The sequence below is a fragment of the Mixophyes fleayi genome, chromosome 5, assembly GCF_038048845.1.
Source record: "Mixophyes fleayi isolate aMixFle1 chromosome 5, aMixFle1.hap1, whole genome shotgun sequence".
Taxonomy (NCBI): Eukaryota; Metazoa; Chordata; class Amphibia; order Anura; family Limnodynastidae; genus Mixophyes; species Mixophyes fleayi.
In genome coordinates, this window is record NC_134406.1 from 214,523,305 (window position 1) to 214,545,250 (window position 21,946).

Consider the following 21,946-nt stretch of genomic DNA (forward strand, 5'->3'; position numbering starts at 1 on the left):
ATATACAGGGGTGGCAACAGACTAAGCCTGGAACTGGCCCTGGACAACTCAGAACCTGATTTAGGCCTGGAATTGGAAGTCAGTACCCCGAAACACAGAAATGGCTCCAGAAGGTGGATGACTCAGAACAACCTACTACCCCAGATAGCCAGTAGGAGAGACAGGAATAGATTGGTGAGAGGAGGATCCACACAGAAGATAACAGCTGGACTCTGTACACAAGCTGATAAAATAAAGATGAATCCACACAAGGAAAAAATAACCAAAGTATTTATTTCAGCAGGCAGAATGAATCTGAATTCACATGAAGGGTTAATGGTTTGCAGTTCATATAACAGCAACAGGATGAAGCTGAATTCACACAAACAGTTAATGGTTTGCAGTTCATATAACAGCAACAAGATGAAGCTTAATTCACACAGAGGGTTATTGGTTTGCAGTTCATATAACAGCATACATGATGAATCTCAACTCACTCGGAGGGTTAATGGTAAAAGTCCATATAACAGCATACAAGATGAATCTGAACTCACTCAGAGAGTAAATGGTAGAAACCCATTAAAAAGCAAACAGGGTGAAGCTGAATTCACACGAAGGATGATGGTTGACAACTGTATACAGCAGACAGGATTGAAGCAGCAACCAACAGCAACTGTGGTGATCTGGAACTAGGAAAGTGTTGCACTGGCAACTTGCTGAGTGTAGGAGGTGACTCTTATCGTCTGCAGAGGAAGCCAATTGGTGGATGAGATCAAGTGTTCAAACTCAGCAGGATGTTTAGCAGATGTCTCACCCAAGATGGGAGCCTCCAGTACTGCAGACAGAAGTCACGCTTGTCCCAGGATAGAATGCTGCATTTGACCAGGAGGGAGATGTACGGTGATATGGGACCGCCAAGTGGTGTAAACAGGACTAAGACCCTGATTCGTGACAAGTAGCAGTGACAATTGATGAATTGGCCCAGTTTGTAGGGAAAGGCAATCTTATAAAGGCCAGACAAAGCTGATCATGATCCAGATCCAATGATGAGAATTTGCAGGCAGGAACAGATGAAGGCACAGCAGCATCTAGAGAGATACTGAACTGCAGCCAGGAGCAAATCAGGACAGTTGGCGCTATATAAATAAACAAATAATAGTAACCTGCATTCAGTAAGGAATGCACCATTTATGGCTTAAGGGGAGAGCCAGACCCCAGACAGGTTTCCTGGAGGTATTTTCAGTGGGAGATTTAAAGGTTAAGGACCTCATTTATTCTAGGGATGCATTATGAATGTAATTTAAAAAAACACCAAAACACCTATGTGGAATATAAACTCACAGAAGAATGCACCTGAGACATACCGAGAGATTGATTCGGATGCTGCTACATGCACTTGAGCTTTCCACGGCATTACTGTACATTGATCATCGGCATACGCCCTTTCCCCGCCCTGTTCCCTCCCTGAAATCGTAAGCTGTTGCAAATGTCCTTTGCGCTTGAAAATTAGTGTTGCAACATTCTGTGGCATATGGTCTGCTTCTGGGCATGCGCAGAGTAATTGAGCAGATTACACACACAAAATTGATGTTTACGTCCTTTAATGAATCAGGCCCTATATTTCCTACCCTAGATTCAACAGTGCCCAGTCATCTTGTGGACAGAAGAAAGTACACACCCCCTTGCTACTAGCAGCAATGTAAAAATGTGTGAAACCCCTTCAACAGTGCCGGTGCTAGGGTCCTTGGCGCCCTAGGCATACTGTGAAAATCTGCGCCCCCGCCCGCTCGCAGGCACACTTTAAATATATGCGCTCCCCCCCCCGCGGCTGCCTGCCCGCAGGCACACTTTAAACATCGGCACCCCCCCGCCGCTGGTACCCTGTCAAAATCGGCGCTTCCCTCCCCATCCCACGTCTTTCCTTATCTTACCCTTACCTGCATTAAGCTGCTCCTCTCTGCTCTGTCTTCTCCCCTCCACTCACAGACACTGTCGGGCCGTGATGATGATGTCACGGCCGACAGTCAGTGAGCGGAGGGGAGGAGACAGAGCAGAGAGGAGCAGCTCAATGCAGGTAAGATTCATAGCCCCTTCCCCCCTCCCCTCCCCTCCCCGTGGATTTCTCGGAAGCTGTGCGGGGCGGCCGCCGCAGTTTTAAACGACAATAGTCAATGTTTTTTTAATTTTGAGGCGCCCTGCAGAGCCCCAGCGCCCTAGGCAATTGCCTAACCTTGCCTAATGCCGGGCCTGCCCTTCAAGCTTCTTCATGTGCTGGATGCAGGAATCAGCATGAAATGGTTAAAGAGATTAGAGGCTGGACTACCTCCTGCCAGGTTATGTGGAAAACTGTATATAGAGAGCTGTATTGCGCATGCTAAAATCATTCCAGTGTGTACTTTATTTGAACACCAGTACGGAGTGGAAATGATCTTTGTAAGGACCCTTTAAGAGCAATAAACATCTTTTTATCTGGCTTGTTGCCTATTGCCTTCTATATCCTTTGATCTACAGAGAAGAGCTAAACTATATCTGTTCCACAGCATTTCTGAGTACAACCCAGCATCCTGTGTCAATAGTCTGCCTGCTACCAGCAGTCACGATCCAAAGTAACCGGTTAGGAGGAACCAGACAGTCATCAGCAAAGAGTTGCTGCAGCAGCTAAAGTACACCCAAACATATGTTGTTCCAGGTGCCAGTGAAGGAGCCAAGTGGTGGCAGAGACCACTCTCTTACAACTAGTGTGTAGTAGGCACTTACAGTCGGTGGATGTCTAGTGTGTGAGAACACCAGTAAGTGGTCAGAAACTGCAGGTTATGGATGATAAGAGGGATCCCCTAATAAGTGACTACCTTGAGACTTGGTGAAGGGAGTAGGGACACCAGGCTACGTAATATAGTCTCATATACCTCCTTATACTCTATTGGAGCATATAGAAATGTATAGGGGACATATTGGCTACCTGGTGGCAAGTGAACCTATATGTGCATATTGGCTATCTATGTGAGAATATATGAAAGTATTTTGCCCGTATGGGACATATTTGCTATCTGGTGGCATGTGAGGCTATATGTAGGTATATTGATTATGTGGTGGCATGTGAAGCTACTGTATATGTAGGTATATGGAGGAACATTGGCTATTTGGATTTATGTGAGACTTTATGGAGACATAGGAAGGAACAGTTTGGTGTGATGTTTATGGTATTTCTAACATACCATGTGCAGTGAAGATTTACATTGTCACCATACTTCCTCAAAAGACAAACATCATTTTTTCTTGAGCGTGCATGCTAAGTGCTTTTTTTCATCAAGCATGCATGTAAGGTATATATATATATTTTTCGTAATGAAATATTAGCTCAGGGTACAACATGGATCCACAAAACTATGATTTCGGCAGCACGGTAGCTAAGTGGTTAGCACTTCTGCCTCACAGCGCTGGGGTCCTGAGTTCAAATCCTGACCGTGGCCTTATCTGTGTGGAGTTTGTATGTTCTCCCCGTGTTTGTGTGGGTTTCCTCCGGGTGCTCCGGTTTCCTCCCACACTCCAAAAACATACTGGTAGGTTAATTGGCTGCTATCAAAATTGACCCTAGTCTCTCTCTCTCTCTCTCTCCCTCTCTCTCCCTGTCTGTGTGTGTAAGTTAGAGAATTTAGACTGTAAGCTCCAAAGGGGCAGGGACAGATGTGAATGAGTTCTCTGTACAGCGCTATGGAATCAGTGGCGCTATATAAATAAATGGTAATTATTATGATGATGATGATTTAATAGAGTTTGTTATTAGCAATGACAGTTTTGTATATATTGTTGGGAGAGCAGTTCTCAGTGCTAAAGTAAATACATAGTATGGCTTAATGATTAAGAAAATAACAACATTGCATCAACATGGATTTATGTTTTAACCCATGCAACTGTATAATGTGGTTTGGTGGAAAAACCTTGGATGCTTGGAAATGTTGAAAATATTTGTAAATTGTACTGTCAGATACGATATCAAATAATTGATCTCTCCATATATAAATAATTTCTGTAATAAAGCTAATATTTGCCCAATAAGTATGCAAATCTAGACATTTCCTGTGGAGAGGCTTGTTTGAATCCAGTAGCAGTTTTCTGCCTTTGTATTTTTTCAAGGAGGGTAAAGCAGCCTGCAGTGATATCTCAGAGCTAAGTGCAATGATTGTGGTGGTAAACTCCAAGTCACATAATCCATTGCAAATATGCATCCAATAGCAATTTTAAACAGTGTGGAGCAAATACTGGATGCAACTTATACTAAATATGCAAGTTTGTACTATGCATGCCTGCAAAAAATGTTTAAGACTAAGGACGAGATTTACTAAGCTGCGGGTTTGAAAAAGTGGGGATGTTGCCTATAGCAACTAATCAGATTCTAGCTGTCATATATTTAGTACTTTCTACAAAATGACAGCTAGAATCTGATTGGTTGCTATAGGCAACATCCCCACTTTTTCAAACCTGCAGCTTAGTAAATCTAGCCCTAAGTCTGTATGCAGATCTGACATATGCGACTCCTTGCGCTTGGACTGGCGGAATGGAGAAGGCCTACTGTGCTGTCAAACTTAGAGTACAGTAAGGGCGTGTTCACTGTATTGCGACTGAGGCAAATCCACACAGAGGCACAGATATGCCTGTAAGTAGCTGTATCACATGTGGGTGCCTGACGGCTGGTGCACATACACACTGATGATGATGATGACGGCTTGCAGCACTACCCATCTGCCTATCTGATTGCGGGTCCACCTCTGAAGCTGATAGTGCTTTTTTCATTGATTGTGCCTATAATATATGATTCTGTGGTTGTATTATAAAATTAATCATTTTGCTATTTTCATTTGTACAGAAGAAGGAAGCTTATTATAAAGGTTTTAGTTGAATCAAATCTAATAACGAATTTTTTTTTTTGCCATCAAAACAACAAAATTTTTTGCCCTTATGACCTAGTGCATATTCTATTGGTGCTGAGCCGCACGTGTTTTGAGGTGTGTCTGCATATGGCTGTTAATATGCTATCTTTACATGCATCTATGTAGAGTTCAGTTGATCTCCCACTCGGAATCAGCCTCTATCTGCCTCTTCCATGTGACATCATCACTTTATACATCTGTATCTTACATTTACCATTATGGGCTGAATATCTCTAATACATAACTATTGCAAGTGCTAATTCAGAGAATTTTATGTGAAAGAGGTCTTCAGGTGAAATATGCTGCAGAGTAGAGAGGATCAGTGTGTGAATGTAAGGTCCCTAAAGGAGATGTGCCTCACAGGGCGACTACCTCCTAATACCTCCGAATTTACCACGATCCGCGTGGATGACTGGATCCCACCTCGGTCCCGGTTTGGGTTTTCTCCGGACGCCCGCAAGTAACGCCTAAGAGGGAAACACACAGTTAAACCGAGTCTACCAAGTAAGGGCTGTCCGAGACTACGGCAAGGGACGAAGACACGGTCAGTCCAAGCTCCTTGCCGCCTCCTCACTTTGTTCTTGCCAAGACGCGGGGGACTTCAGGCACTGAAGGCCAAGACTAATCCGAGGACTAATCCCGCCTCAAGTGCCTCACACACCTGCCGGTGAGGGCCTAACCGAAAGGAGGAATCGAGCGTGATACTCACCGGGACACTCCCACTTCCGATCCGGTTCTCCTGCACCTTCCCGACTCCTGCGGATGACAAGACACACAGCCTCCCTCTACGCTCTCCGTGAACTAAGATGGCACCCACAAACTGGACTAACTACAAACGGCGACCCGACCCTAACAACGTTCTAATGGTCGGCAACGCAACTACGTCAAACACTAGGACTACTAAATGTGGTGCACTAACGGAACTAATAGTTACACGCTACGGGGAACACCAGCCGGTGTTCACAGCCTAAACCGGAGGGCGGTTCCTAACCCCCTCACCCAGGTCTTACCAAGAAGCTGCCTTCTTGCTATGGAGTCACACACAGGCCCTAAGTACGGGTTCTTTAAGCCCGGCTGAGGCTCAGTAAAACAGCACACTAACCCGCGGGCCGACTGCCGCACGGAACAGCCGATCGAACTGAACCGCCCGACTGCCTGTACTCGGGTATCTCACACGTGTCCCTTCGTCCGGAACCACAGGTCCACCTGCACGGAACCGGCCTTGAGGACCCTTGATCAGAACCACGGCCGCCCCTGGAACTGCCTCAAGGTGTGCTGCACTGCCACCAACTCACTCAGCCACCCCCCTTGGGTACCAGTGTGACCCCGGGGACCTAAGGGACAGGGACACTACGTGTGTTCTCCCCTGACTATGTGTATGCTGTTACTTACACTTGTCCCCACACAGCACGGGTTAGCACAGGAAAACCGCAGGAAACAAGAGCCTACCTTTAATGGGGGCCTGACGTCTTGCCCCTGGACACAGTTAGAAAGCACACCAAAATACTGTAATGTAAACTACACTCGCCACACAGACAGAATAAATAGATACAGTCTACAGTACTTTGCCGCTACTTACCCGAACACACCGCTGCTAGCCAACCAGCAGGTTGCTACAGCACCACGGGAGCCTACGCTCGACCGTACCTCCTAACCACGTGTGCTCACCTCACACCGGACCGCGCCTACTGTCACGAGGCTCCCACGCCTCTACCTCACACCACCAGGGCCTTAGGCCCTACACACCATGGGTCTCTGCCCAGCTACACACAGAGCCTTCTGCTCTGACTAATGGGCCTCAGCCCCCTCTCTAACCCAGGGCTCTGAGCCCACTCACTAGGGCCTTATGCCCTACTACCTAGGGGTCCTAGCCCCTGCCTGAGGCCTGTGGCCTTCCTAACTGACTGGGGGCCTTGTGCCCTTAATAGCAGATGGGCTACCAGCCCCTAACCAGGCCCTATGGCCTTCCTATGGCCTCTAGGCCACTAACTACCTAGGGCCTTGTGCCCTTGTACCTGGGGCTCAGAGTCCCCCTCTCTAACTAGCAGGGGCTTGTCCCCTTTATATAGATACTAATGGCCTACTGGCCCACTACCACGTTGGGGCCTAGTGCCCAGGTCCCTGGGCCTTGTGCCCCTACTATAGAGTGCCAACGGGCCTTGTGCCCGACTTTATTGTATGTACTGCGGGCGTGGGCCCGGGAGAGGAGTTGCCTGGCAAGGCCTTACCTGGGGCTGTCTTCGGGGAGCTTCTCCTGGACTCCTTCCCCGCCTGCCGCTGCTTCTCTGCTCTGCCGCCGGCTTCTGCTTTTGATCCCGCCGGTCTTCAGGCAGCAGAGGCGCTCTTAGCCCTAACAAGGGCTCTCTGCCGCCACTGCTGGTCTCCGCTGTCTTCGGTTCTTGATCCCGCCGGTCTTCAGGCAGCAGAGGCGCTCTTAGCCCTAACAAGGGCTCTCTGCCGCCACTGCTGGTCTCCGCTGGCTTGTCTTCTGGTCTTGATCCCGCAGCTCTCCGCGACACGTCCTCTTCTGACTCTCTCCGCCGTCGAACTGAACATGGCGGCGCGCGCGCCGACTTAAATAGTCGGCGCCGCGCTAGCGTCATCACGTAGCGTCGACGCGACGCCACGTGATGACATGGCGGGCCCGGATTGGTCCGTCGCCATGCTTCTTTTTGAAATGGCCGGGAGGTGAGCCCTGATTGGCTCACCGTCCTGGCTGAACGGAGTGGACCGCCGCCCGAGGGATGACGACGGCCCCGGACAGGTAAGTCCTCTACATTTCCCCCGTTTTTAATGTCGGCAGTCCCTGCCGACAAAACCCTGGTCCACACGAAATCCGGGTCAGTATAACGTCCTCCAGGCTGGCCCAAGTTTGGCCGCTGCGATCTTCTGGGTTGAAGCGGCGGTGTCGGAAGGTCCAGGTCCACTGGAGTAGCATCTGGAGTAACAACGTCGTCGGCGGTCATTGGTGCCCACCAATCCACCCCCGTCGGGGCGGGTATAGGATCTGGCTCACTTCTCTCCTGGACGTCGGAAGGCAAATCCAGAAAACCACAGGGACGTAACATATTCCGATGTAGCACCCGCGGTCTTCCAGTCCCTTCCGCAGGAACCACCTCATACAAAGGAAGGTCAGGAGCCATGCGCCGTTGCACTACATGTGGCAACACTTCCCACCGATCGCTGAGTTTATTTCCCAACCTCTTAACTCTTACCAGTACCCGCTGACCCACTACGAAGGGGGAAGCCGTGCTGTTGGTTGGCCCGTGATGGACTTTGGACCGTAGCTGCCCCCTCACCACGTCCCCGGCAATCTTCAGCTTCCTCTTCTGCTCGGTCACCCAGCCGCTGGGAGTCCATCTGTCCGCTTCTTCGGGGACGGACAAGTCCAAATCACGCCACTCCCTTCCAGGCCGCCCAAACAAAAGGAAGTATGGGGTATAACCGGTGGTACTATGTACCCGGTTATTGTATACCCACACCAAGTCCTGCACGTACTCCGGCCAGCGGTTCTTTTGCCCAGCCTCCAGAGCCCTGAGCATTTGCAGCAAGGTCCGATTGAACCTTTCACAGGCGCCATTACCTTGAGGGTGATAAGGAGTGGTCCGGGACTTCTGTACCCCATAAGTGTCACACAGACCCTCCATGAGGCGTCCCTGAAAACAGGCTCCCTGATCCGAGTGAATTCGCTCCGGGCACCCATACCTCCGAATGAAGTGCTCCACAATGGCGCGCGTAGCTGCTTCCGCCGTCTGATTTCGTGTGGGCACAACGACGGTGAACTTTGTAAAGTGGTCGGTCATGACCAACGCGTAGCTATGACCACTACTTGACTCCCCAACCAGGACGTAATCAATCATAAGCAGCTCCAAGGGTCGCCCCGTCTGAATGGTTTGCACGGGCGCATGCTGCTCTCCAGCCTTACTTACCCCACATCGTGGACAGGCTCGGCAGACCTCTTCCGCCAACGCCTTGGCGCCAGGTACGCAGTACTGTCTGCGTAGCCATTGATGGGTCTTGGCCGCCCCGAGATGAGCGCCTTTTTCATGGGCTTCCAGTACCAAGTCCCGCGCCATGGACTCAGGCACCACCACCTGCCATACAGGACGGAGCTCTTGCTCCAGGTAGGCTCGGCGAACTAGCACCCCTTCCCTCACTGCCAGTTGATCCCATCTGTGCAATAGCCGTCGTCCGGCTATGGACAGTCGACGCCGTTCTTCACTAGAGGGCCAATGTCCCTGTTGCTTCCATCGGCGGACACACCGCAATGGAGCATCCTGAGCCTGCCGTTCGGCCCAATCTACGGTCGTCTTGGGCACACTCAGAGCACAAACAGGAGATGTCAACTGGGTCAGATCCGGGATCTCCTCCCCTTCTCTGTCCTCATCACTAGGCCCCTCCGGCCCTTGCAGGGGATAACGGGACAACGCATCCGCATTTCCATTAGCCTTTCCGGGTCGATACCGGATCTTATATCCGAACTTGGCCAACCGAGCCATCCAGCGCTGTTCCAGCGCCCCTAACTTGGCCGTGCCCAAGTAGGCCAAGGGATTGTGATCGGTCACTATGTCGAACTCAGCGCCGGTCAAGTATTCCGTGAACTTTTCGGTTACTGCCCAAACCACTGCTAACAACTCCAGCTTAAAGGCACTGTAATTATCGGGGTTTCTTTCTGAATCCCGCAGGCTCCGGCTTCCGTAGGCAATGACCCGTTCTTTGCCGTCTTGGACTTGTGCTAGCACGGCCCCCAGGCCCTTGAGACTTCCATCAGTATACAGAACGAAGGGCTTTTCGAAGTCAGCGTACGCCAGCACTGGAGCCGTCGTCAGGTCTTCTTTGAGCGTCATGAAAGCCTTTTCCTGAGCGTCTCCCCAGGTTATGGCTTGATTCTTAGCCGTAGTGGCAACGCCCCTCAATAATTCGTGTAGCGGGCCAGCCACCTTCGCGAAGTCTTTGATGAATCTCCGATAGTAGCCCACTAACCCCAGAAATGCTCTCAGTTCCGTCACCGTTCGAGGGATCTTCCAGTCCAACACCGCAGAAACCTTATCCGGAGTGGGGCTCACCCCATCCCGGGACACAATATGTCCCAGGTATTCCAACCGAGATTTCAGAAGATGACACTTTCGCGGCTTCAACTTCAGGCCGAACTTCTCCAAGCGCTGTAGGACGACGTCGAGACGATCCAGATGTTCCTTGACCGTGGGAGCGAAGATGATGATATCATCCAAATAGATCAGGAGAGCGTCGAAGTTCAGGTTTCCCAGACATCTCTCCATTAACCGTTGGAAGGTGGCGGGAGCATTAGTGAGCCCAAACGGCATCCTACAGAACTCAAACAGACCCATTGGTGTGATGAAGGCCGTCTTCGGCCGGTCCTCTGCCGCCACTGGTACTTGCCAGTATCCGCTGGCAAGATCCAGAGTGGAGAAATATCTCGCCTTTCCTAGCGCAGCTAGCGACTCCTCAATCCTGGGCAATGGATACGCGTCGCGGACAGTACAACTATTCAACCGCCGATAGTCCACACAGAACCTGATAGCGCCATCTTTTTTTCGTACTAAGACGATAGGAGCTGCCCACGGGCTCTTACTTTCGGTAATCACGTGGCTATCCAACATCTGCCTAATCATCAGCTTGACCTCTTGGTACAACTTGGGCGGGATTGGCCGATATCTCTCCCTAATGGGCAGACTGTCTCCGGTACGGATATTATGTTCCAGTTCCTCCGTGTACCCAAAATCCTCTTCACTTCGGGAGAACACTTTCTGTCTGGCCCACAATATCTGCTGTAAACGGGTAACATCTCGAGGCTCGATCCCTTCCAAGGAAACATCCATTTGTTCCAAAATGGTGTTGCCGTTCCACTCGCGGGACAGGCTATCGTCACCCTCCACCTGGACCGCCAGGCCCCCTTGTTGTCCTGACGCGGGTTTGAGACGTATCTGCCGGTCATCTCCAATCTGTTCTGCTTCTACGGCGATAACTCGAGCGACAGTCGTACCAGGCCCCATCGTCTGAGTATGGTCCTGCACATTACATAACCGCACGGGTACCCTTCCTCGATGTACCCTGGCCAACGCACGGGCTACAAGAGGTCCTTCCGCCGTTCGTTCCGGACTGACCGGTTCCACCAACACCACTCTTCCCTCTAATCTCCGGTTTGTCCTCACTTCCATATATTGCAGCACCTCCTGACCAGGGGGTACTTCGACCGTCTGTCGATAGTTGGTCCGTAGGTAGCCAAGGAGCTCCAGTCCCGACTCAGTCGGTTCTTCATCACACCGTCGTACCATTCTCTGGAAAACCTGCTGCACGGGCCGGGGTACGTCCAACTCTCTCCAGTATCGAGCCCCTTTGGCGTGGAATAAGGCCTGATCCAAATTTTGTAGGGCGTTCATCCCCAGGATCACCGGGCCATGACGAAGCTCTTTTCCACCAACCACCAGAATGCCCTTCTTTCCCAAGGTCTGTCCGCATACTTCAATTTCCAACCAGACTACTCCCACGACAGGGATGGGCAAATTGTTGGCGGCGGTCAGCTTAATCCACGTTTGGGCCCGGCTCTTCTGCAGGTGAGCGTAGTTTTCCAGGAAACACCGCTCCGACATAGTGGTCACCTGAGACCCCGTATCCAGCAGACACTGTTGTGGTTTACCCCCTAACGTGGCTACTACGGTAGGGCACTCCCCCACCAAATCAGCAGAGTTGGTGAAGTTGGGGTTTGCCCCCATCTCCCCCGCGGGTGGCCCTTTCACCGCGAGGGACTCTAGTTTAACGGTGCCTGGTTTGGAGGTTCGGGACAGTTTCGGGCATAATGTCCCACGCGTTGACATCTCCAGCAGCGAACGCCCGGTCTTGGGCCCTGCTGGGACCTGGGGGCGCTTCGCCGTTCCTCCATAGGTCCCCCTTCACTTCGGCGATCCCTCGGCCGACGGACTTCCTGCCGCAGTTGGGCGACTTCTTCCTTTATGGCTAAGAGAGCTTCCTTTAGATCTTTCACACAACTCTCCAACGGTTGGGCCTCTGCTTCGGATGGGCTACTGGTGAGCAGGACTTGCTGGGGCGCTACCGCATAAGGCCCGTAGTGATCATCTCTGTCCCGGGACACAGCCTCCGCTTGTATTTCCTGGAACGCCAGGTGAGGTTGGTCCCGCACCTTGTCCAGTAGAATGTGCCGGAGTGGCACGTTCCAGAGCCCCAGGGCAAATTGGTCTCGCAGTAGCACATCCGAGTCTCCCATGGCGGCCGACCCCCGTGGGTCTCTCTGCCAGAGTTCTCCCGCCAATTCTAGGAGAGCGTTGCCAAACTGGGTTAGACTCTCGTCTTCTCTCTGCACACGCCCGAAGAACCTCTTCCTCAGAACTGCCGCAGAGGAGGTGTCACCGTACAATCCTCCCAAGATTTTGAAGATGGCGTCCAGGGTGTCCCTATCTGATTTGGGTCGAAGAAGAACCGTCTTCCTGGCATCCCCTTCCAGGGCGTTCAGAGCCAGCTCCACCTTCATGGCACCGGTGATATGATACAACCGGGCAGTGCCATGCAGCCGTTCCTGCCAGTCGGCGAAAGCAAGATTCTTTCCATCGAACTTCGGCAGGTGGGACAATGCGGCACCCACAGCCATCACATTAGGCGGGTTGCGCTCGGGGGAAGGCGTGGTTGGTCGTGAATCCGTCATCACTAACGCGGATCCTGCCGACTACGCCAAAATGTAAGGTCCCTAAAGGAGATGTGCCTCACAGGGCGACTACCTCCTAATACCTCCGAATTTACCACGATCCGCGTGGATGACTGGATCCCACCTCGGTCCCGGTTTGGGTTTTCTCCGGACGCCCGCAAGTAACGCCTAAGAGGGAAACACACAGTTAAACCGAGTCTACCAAGTAAGGGCTGTCCGAGACTACGGCAAGGGACGAAGACACGGTCAGTCCAAGCTCCTTGCCGCCTCCTCACTTTGTTCTTGCCAAGACGCGGGGGACTTCAGGCACTGAAGGCCAAGACTAATCCGAGGACTAATCCCGCCTCAAGTGCCTCACACACCTGCCGGTGAGGGCCTAACCGAAAGGAGGAATCGAGCGTGATACTCACCGGGACACTCCCACTTCCGATCCGGTTCTCCTGCACCTTCCCGACTCCTGCGGATGACAAGACACACAGCCTCCCTCTACGCTCTCCGTGAACTAAGATGGCACCCACAAACTGGACTAACTACAAACGGCGACCCGACCCTAACAACGTTCTAATGGTCGGCAACGCAACTACGTCAAACACTAGGACTACTAAATGTGGTGCACTAACGGAACTAATAGTTACACGCTACGGGGAACACCAGCCGGTGTTCACAGCCTAAACCGGAGGGCGGTTCCTAACCCCCTCACCCAGGTCTTACCAAGAAGCTGCCTTCTTGCTATGGAGTCACACACAGGCCCTAAGTACGGGTTCTTTAAGCCCGGCTGAGGCTCAGTAAAACAGCACACTAACCCGCGGGCCGACTGCCGCACGGAACAGCCGATCGAACTGAACCGCCCGACTGCCTGTACTCGGGTATCTCACACGTGTCCCTTCGTCCGGAACCACAGGTCCACCTGCACGGAACCGGCCTTGAGGACCCTTGATCAGAACCACGGCCGCCCCTGGAACTGCCTCAAGGTGTGCTGCACTGCCACCAACTCACTCAGCCACCCCCCTTGGGTACCAGTGTGACCCCGGGGACCTAAGGGACAGGGACACTACGTGTGTTCTCCCCTGACTATGTGTATGCTGTTACTTACACTTGTCCCCACACAGCACGGGTTAGCACAGGAAAACCGCAGGAAACAAGAGCCTACCTTTAATGGGGGCCTGACGTCTTGCCCCTGGACACAGTTAGAAAGCACACCAAAATACTGTAATGTAAACTACACTCGCCACACAGACAGAATAAATAGATACAGTCTACAGTACTTTGCCGCTACTTACCCGAACACACCGCTGCTAGCCAACCAGCAGGTTGCTACAGCACCACGGGAGCCTACGCTCGACCGTACCTCCTAACCACGTGTGCTCACCTCACACCGGACCGCGCCTACTGTCACGAGGCTCCCACGCCTCTACCTCACACCACCAGGGCCTTAGGCCCTACACACCATGGGTCTCTGCCCAGCTACACACAGAGCCTTCTGCTCTGACTAATGGGCCTCAGCCCCCTCTCTAACCCAGGGCTCTGAGCCCACTCACTAGGGCCTTATGCCCTACTACCTAGGGGTCCTAGCCCCTGCCTGAGGCCTGTGGCCTTCCTAACTGACTGGGGGCCTTGTGCCCTTAATAGCAGATGGGCTACCAGCCCCTAACCAGGCCCTATGGCCTTCCTATGGCCTCTAGGCCACTAACTACCTAGGGCCTTGTGCCCTTGTACCTGGGGCTCAGAGTCCCCCTCTCTAACTAGCAGGGGCTTGTCCCCTTTATATAGATACTAATGGCCTACTGGCCCACTACCACGTTGGGGCCTAGTGCCCAGGTCCCTGGGCCTTGTGCCCCTACTATAGAGTGCCAACGGGCCTTGTGCCCGACTTTATTGTATGTACTGCGGGCGTGGGCCCGGGAGAGGAGTTGCCTGGCAAGGCCTTACCTGGGGCTGTCTTCGGGGAGCTTCTCCTGGACTCCTTCCCCGCCTGCCGCTGCTTCTCTGCTCTGCCGCCGGCTTCTGCTTTTGATCCCGCCGGTCTTCAGGCAGCAGAGGCGCTCTTAGCCCTAACAAGGGCTCTCTGCCGCCACTGCTGGTCTCCGCTGTCTTCGGTTCTTGATCCCGCCGGTCTTCAGGCAGCAGAGGCGCTCTTAGCCCTAACAAGGGCTCTCTGCCGCCACTGCTGGTCTCCGCTGGCTTGTCTTCTGGTCTTGATCCCGCAGCTCTCCGCGACACGTCCTCTTCTGACTCTCTCCGCCGTCGAACTGAACATGGCGGCGCGCGCGCCGACTTAAATAGTCGGCGCCGCGCTAGCGTCATCACGTAGCGTCGACGCGACGCCACGTGATGACATGGCGGGCCCGGATTGGTCCGTCGCCATGCTTCTTTTTGAAATGGCCGGGAGGTGAGCCCTGATTGGCTCACCGTCCTGGCTGAACGGAGTGGACCGCCGCCCGAGGGATGACGACGGCCCCGGACAGGTAAGTCCTCTACATGCACCTTATTGGACTGCCTGGAATTAATTATGGTTTGCAGGCTGGAAGCAACATTGCAGACAGCATTATTATAACATGCCAAATTCAAACACTCAGGCGTGAATCATGCACTCATTAGGGTGCAGATTAATACAATACAAACACAATAATTATTTCTACCTAATGATCACAACCGCGAGTGCATTCAATGCTGCCAACAGGACTGCACTCACATTGCTATTACAAAATAAATCATTGGATTAAGATTGGTATAATTTCCAGATAGACTAAGGATTTGATCACAGAGGAGAAGATGGCTAGTAAATCAGTTTATTCAGACATTGACACAAGTAAAAGAACATGAACTGGAAAATAAAGCACACATATCCGACACTTGATCATAGCGAACAAGGTGCTTAAAATGGTCTCTTTTATAGTTAAAATGATTCTGATCAATTATCATTAGTATTATAAGTCACTTCATTATATTCAAATGTTTATCACATCAACAATAATTAACTTATCCTTCAAAAAATCCTCTAAAAAGTAAGAAATTATTAAGAAACCATAAAATATCCACATTTTCTTGATTTGTCAATGCTTAACGTTACATTTGTAACAACAGAATTGAGATGTATACAGAATTGACAACAAACCTCTGAGTCAATACACCAGCATTTTGTAGCTTGCAACCGTCAGAATGAGATAGACAGAGTCACAACCTTCTTGAATGTGATCACAAAACCTTGAAGTTTGCTCTTTGCTACTCTGGTTATCTGGCTAGTCTTGTAGATGAAGTAAATGTCTACACCATTTTTTAGTTTGCTGGCTGTGATGAATTCTTAGCTGTCAATTCCATCTTATTGGGGGTTTCTAGTGGAGTTTCATTGATTTCCTCTCCTGAGATGTGATGACATCTTAGTTAAGAATGTTTTTCTCCCATAAAGTATGAAGGTTGCTATAGGCAGCCAACAACCAATGTAAAAGGCAAACAGACACTCACTGCAGATTCCTTTGCATAAACCTCAAGGGCACCCGAGGAAAGGCTGTCTCCATGAAACATTATGCACAATAACTTCTGTCCGTGCAATAAAACAGCCCTAAGAGGATTTTGCAAAGAGAGCTGAAGTGAGGATTGTTTGCATTTTGCGCTGTTTGTTGGACTTCAAAATGTTAATCCTCCCTTTGCACTTGCTACTAATTCCTTGTATGTCACTACATTGAGATTCCAACCCCTATCTGCTCTCAAAGGCTTCAAGCGTGCCCTTAAGTCTCATTACTTTATTCAAGTCTATCAGTCCTCCTCCTAACTTCCTTGTCCTGGCTCTCTCCCCCAGTTAGTACAACCCTATTTGTGTCTCCCCTTCCCTTTAGGATGTAAGCTCTCATGAGCAGGGCCCTCTTTCCTTGTGTGCTCCTTCTACTTTTCCATCACCCTCTGTACCTCTTGGCCTGCTTCGCTAGCCCTGTTTTCCCTGTTTTCTTAAGCTTCGTCCTTCTTCTCACTGATTTCTGCCTTCCCTTTCACTATCTGTCCCAGAAATAATCTGATTTGCTTTACCCTGTCACCTGTGTTTGTTTATAATTTTGTATCATGTTGTGTCTTGGTTCTGTTTTCTGTATATGTAATGTACAGCGCTGCGGACGATTTGTGGTGCCTTATAAGTCAAAGATAATAATAATAATAATAATAATAATAATAATAATAATAATAATATCTGACAATACTCATCATCTTGGTGAGCGTTGCAGAGCATTTACTGTAAATGCAAGTTTATTTATAATAAACATTTACTAGGTTCAATTGAATATTTTTAAGCAGCATTTTCTCTGACTCCACCACAAGATCAACTTATCTACTTTTTTTACTGTATTTGATCATCTACTATATAAATGCATAGTGGCGTGTGTGAAAAAAAAAAAACAAGCTGCAGCGCCACCTGCTGGGCAGAGTTATACACTGACCTATATATTTCTTGAAGGAGAAGTGACAGTTGGGAGTGGTTGGTGGTTGCCGGGGGTGACAGTGGGGAGTTTTTAACACCTTAAGTAGCTTGATGAAGGATGTGGCGATGAAGATAAAGGATGAGGTGATGGAGAAAAATGATGAGGTGGTGACTTGTGGACAAAACCACGTTAAAAAAGGGCGCTTGCGTCAGGAAGTAACGCTCTTCCCCTGAGGAGGACTGGGCTAGGCCCAAATGCATGACAAGAACCTTTTTAACACCTTAAGTAGCTTGATTTGACTAGAATGTGCATGAGTATCATGCACGGGTTAACTTGTATAAAATACTTGTTATCATTATTTGAACATTCTTGTTTATTATTACTATCTTGATTTGCATTTTACCTATGTACATGCACAGAATCTAACTGGATGGCCAGTTCATATACTATTACTGTGCATGACACAGTATGTATCCAGAGCACCATAAAAACATGGCAGATTACTAAACGCACTTTCATTCTTAAGGTGTATTAGACCAGTGTCATCTTGTTGTCACCAAGCTTAATTTCCTGCTTCTTCCTCCACTTGCCCTTATTTTAAAGTTTTCACAGATACAATAAACAATTGTCAATCAGAGCGTGGAGATGTTCACAGTAACCCATATTATTTCAGGATCTGTTGATCTAGTGACAAGCAGGGAACTGTCCGCTAGATTGACAGTGCAGAGTAGAGGGCTGCATAGGGGCAGTTTCATGTTCTGAAGAGAGTATTGGAGGCAAGCGGGAAGCCATAAACTGAAAGTTGAATAGTGGAAGGAGCAGGGTCCTCCAACATCACAGATTTGTTCAGGCTCCTGACAAACTGAATATTATATAGTGAAATGCACATATATAAAATAAAGTTCATCTATCTTCAACTTTCTGATTACATGCATTTCCTTTAGATTTTTGTTGGTCGCTCAAATTTACGTTAGAGTGTGAACTCTAGTAAGCTGGGTTACCTCACTTACTCACTTTCAATGTACAGTATGTTATTATATTCATTGCCTTCCTTATTGTGCAGAGCTAAAAAAAATGTTGGTACATATAGAAATAAAGGATAATAATCAGAGATTTAACAACTCTGGCATGGTGTTTGCCTTACATCTTCTTCTCTAGCCTTGGAGCTTTTGCGTCGCACATCAAATAATGCTACCTGCTGCAAAACTACAAATGATCAGTGAATACATTTTTAAATAATGCATCAGACAAACATTCTCAAATAGTTTTGCATGTTAAATAAAATATATATATATATATATCTTTAAATAATTGTGTAAATAATGTAATCTTCTATATTCAACTATGCTATCCTACATATGCATGCAGATATATAAATACAACAATATTTTAATGATTATCTGTGCCGTCATATTATAATTTAGACTCCCACAACACTACTGCAAACAAAAAATCATGCACTAGAGCATATTGATATTTTAGGAAAAACATATACAGTCATTAAAGTGATTTCGCTATTGAAAATAATTAAGTTGTACATTTATTTGATTATGTATATAGATATGTATGACTGTTTCACTATACATTATTTGCCAAAACAGAATTTTAGAATTGTCTGCAATTCATATGTTACAGTTAATGTAGTCCTCCACCTTTGGGCAATCCCTCAGAATATTTAATGACATTCCTATATAACAGTCCAATATGGTATATTAACTTAAATGAAAGACAAGTGGTTGCCCATAATGGCCAGTAATCTGTATGGGTGAATGTGGAAGTGATATGCCTCTTGTCAGTGGAAAACTCTTTGAAATAGAGCCACAATTCTTCAATGACAAGACGCACATTGCTTCCATATTCCGTCGTTGGCCATTGACAAGGCTGATAGTAAATGGCTAGGTGCCAGTGTGGGGTTGCCATATGAATACTATTTGGGAGGAGCATTGTTAAGAATTAAGGATTTTTCAAATTTGGAGAAATCAAGCTGGGTATATTTCATAGACCTTGTCCACACAGGTGTTCAAAACAACACTTGTTAAAAGATACCTAAACTTTGTGTTTTGTCCTTGCTTTTAACAGAGCATTAGTGTATTCTCAAAGCTTCCCAGCAGCATAGTTTGCTATGTTGCTAATAAGCACTCCCAGAAAACTCCATTATATTTTACTGAGCATTAATGCTTCTGAATGCTGTAGGCAAGGATGATATTGACTTGAAGCAAAGCAAACACTAATTATAAAGTGTGCGTGTACAGGTACTTCCCTTACATTTTATTTTGTTACCCCAATGTCAGAGAACACTTACTTGGCTTTGTTGATGTATGTTAAACACAATTTGACCACTTGATTTTAATGTCAGTGTTATAATAATTACAAATATAAAAATAACAATAAAATATATACATTACACTCAGAACACACACTGGAAACATTCTTTTATTAAACTAACAGAACTGCCTTTTCTATTTTTAGTGTGTGATTCAGACTATTTTGTGTGGTCCTGATAAATTGCTGCAGTCATTCAACAGATCAAACAAAGGGAGAGATACATGGACAGGAAAAGATAGAATGGTACTTAAAGATTTTTTCACTTCCTGAAGCCATTTGATGTTTTTCAACCTGTTTCTTCGTCTGTAAACTACTTTTTCAAAACTTTACTGTAATTAACAAAATGTGAAATGCTTTTTTTTTTTTTTTTTTTAATAAAATACAATTTTTTAATTATGTCATACTTTGACATTCTTCGTTTTGCCCATCTGCTGTTGCAATGCTCCTGGATAGTGATTAAATTGGGGCATATCTTAATCAGTGCTGACAACAGCCAATTATGTGCCAGAGGGAAAACCATTTGTTTGAATTTGCTAGTGGGTGTTTAAAACTAATGTGCACTGTCAATCTAAATGCTAAACGGGCAGCTTTTAGGCTCAATATTGACTTCTTGTTAAATTAAGGATCACTCTTATTTACCTTAGATTTGCCACAAGGACATAGACCTAATGTGTAAATATGTTATACAGTGTACAGGTTTTACATACTATTATGTTTTGATATAAGGTTCGGTAATACATCAGATTAGGTAAGCATTTTTAGATTGTATAATATAGCTGCTTTATAATATATCCGTTTCTTTAATTGGAAAAAATGTTGGTGATGTTGTAGATGGCTTCTCTTTGGCTTCAGTGATCGGTGCTAGTCATACAGAAGATAATACCTCACCAGGTGTGTCCTTTCCTTTTGTCACATCTAAAACATGAACAGTCCCCGGTTTCAGTAATAGATCATCTGCCTCTATCTGACTTTTACTCTCTTCTACTTCGCTGTATTTCCCCTTTGATTGTTGTGTTGCCTTATTTAAGACTTCATTTATGCGATTCTTCAGTTCAACATCTGGACAGAAGATGTATTCATAGAGGGTTCCTGCAAGAACTGCGCCTATCACTGGTCCAACCCAATAGACCTAAGAAATAAATACAATGGGTGTTATGCATGAAACTGAACTCAAGTTAATTCTGAGTGTGTAAATTGGTAGATAAACATATACATATATAAGTTATTCCTCACCTATGAATTTGTTACATATATAGTTTATGCACATTGATTTTGTGTTTATTGATGTCATTATTTATTTTGTTAAAGTTAACGATTTCCCTTCTGTGGAATATTTCTTACAGTTTTGGACATCAGATCTCTTTATGGGCCTTGTGAGAAGGGGGATTTATCCTGTACTTCAGGAGAAGCTAACTCTTCCTCATACATAGCTGATGCTCCCCTGCCACATACCATCTACGTTAGAGGGTAGTCTCAGACAAGCAATGAAGGACGCCCAGAACTCCAGTCTTGTCCAAGACTAAAAATCTGCATTGAGGTCCAGGCACCCTGGATGAAAATTAACTTGGAAAGTAAAGGTCTGGAGCACCAGGTACCATGGGCCTGATTCATTAAGGATCTTAACTTGAGAAACTTCTTATTTCAGTCTCCGGGACAAAACCATGTTACAATGCTAGGGGTGCAAATTAGTATTCTGTTTTGCACATAAGTTAAATACTGCCTGTTTTTTCATGTAGCAGTTGTATATATACTGATGTACTGGATTATTAGAGATTTCAAATTAGAAGTGTTTTTCTAGCTTTTTTGTTGTTGTTGGAAATGCAACAATCAGTTTGGAAAACTCCAGCTTTCATGCCACGTTATAGGTACTATTGAGCATGGCCAGCACATTCAATCATTCTTGCCCTATAGTTAAGCAATGATAGTTTTTTACATTCTTCAGCTCACTGAACGTCCACCAGAAGCAACAGATGCTGGCAAACTGGGGAAAATGTGCAAAGAAACTGTGATGTTGGGAAACACCCCAGAAAGTCCTAGTTCTAGGATTTCTGTAAGAAGTTCCTTTGGCTCGCTTTCCAACTTTGACAATAGAGTCCCTATAGATGAAAGCACTTAAATAGCGGAAGTGTGTGCCTCTGTAATGTCACACTTACCAGCAAGGGTTATCATCCAGCTACAGGCCAACCAATGGCTGTTTCATGGGAGTGTCCTGGATTTCTATATAGGTCCTATCACTTCCTGATTGCCTCATTATTCTTCACAAGATTCCGCCCACCGGCACCTTTGTGACGATTTTATAGATTAAGTGCCTGTTTTAACCCACATTTTCTCAGAGCAGGCACAGTTGGTAGGAAGGCACTGCGATTAGCGTCTGATACATACGTTGCTATTGCTTATTGCCCGCAGGTCACTGCCCCCTTTGAGGCACCGGTAACTATTGGTCCTTCAGTAAGGAGTATCCCTTGTCTGGGTCAGTGAGGGTATGGCATTGTGAGTTTAGAGGGGGTGCAGTCACTCTGATGCCAGGTTTAGCAGCGGCCAAGCAGATAGGGATTAGTTCCCTGTGGTAAGTGGATGCATATCGGCCTCGCCATTTCCACACTTGGTTTGCGTAATCAGTTTGGTCAGCT

The 21,946-nt window shown here is 47.6% G+C and overlaps 1 protein-coding gene across 2 annotated transcripts in view; it reads right to left on the reverse strand.

Annotated features, from left to right (window-relative positions):
• Window positions 1–15,360: 15,360 nt before the first annotated feature.
• Window positions 15,361–21,946, reverse strand: part of AQP4 (aquaporin 4) — a 43,709-nt gene continuing 37,123 nt past the window's right edge. For both annotated transcript variants that reach the window (XM_075213458.1, XM_075213457.1), the window contains one exon: window positions 15,361–20,445. In XM_075213458.1, coding sequence (XP_075069559.1) covers window positions 20,182–20,445 — 264 coding nt within the window. In that variant the 3' untranslated portion in view covers window positions 15,361–20,181. The remainder of the gene's footprint in view (window positions 20,446–21,946) is intronic.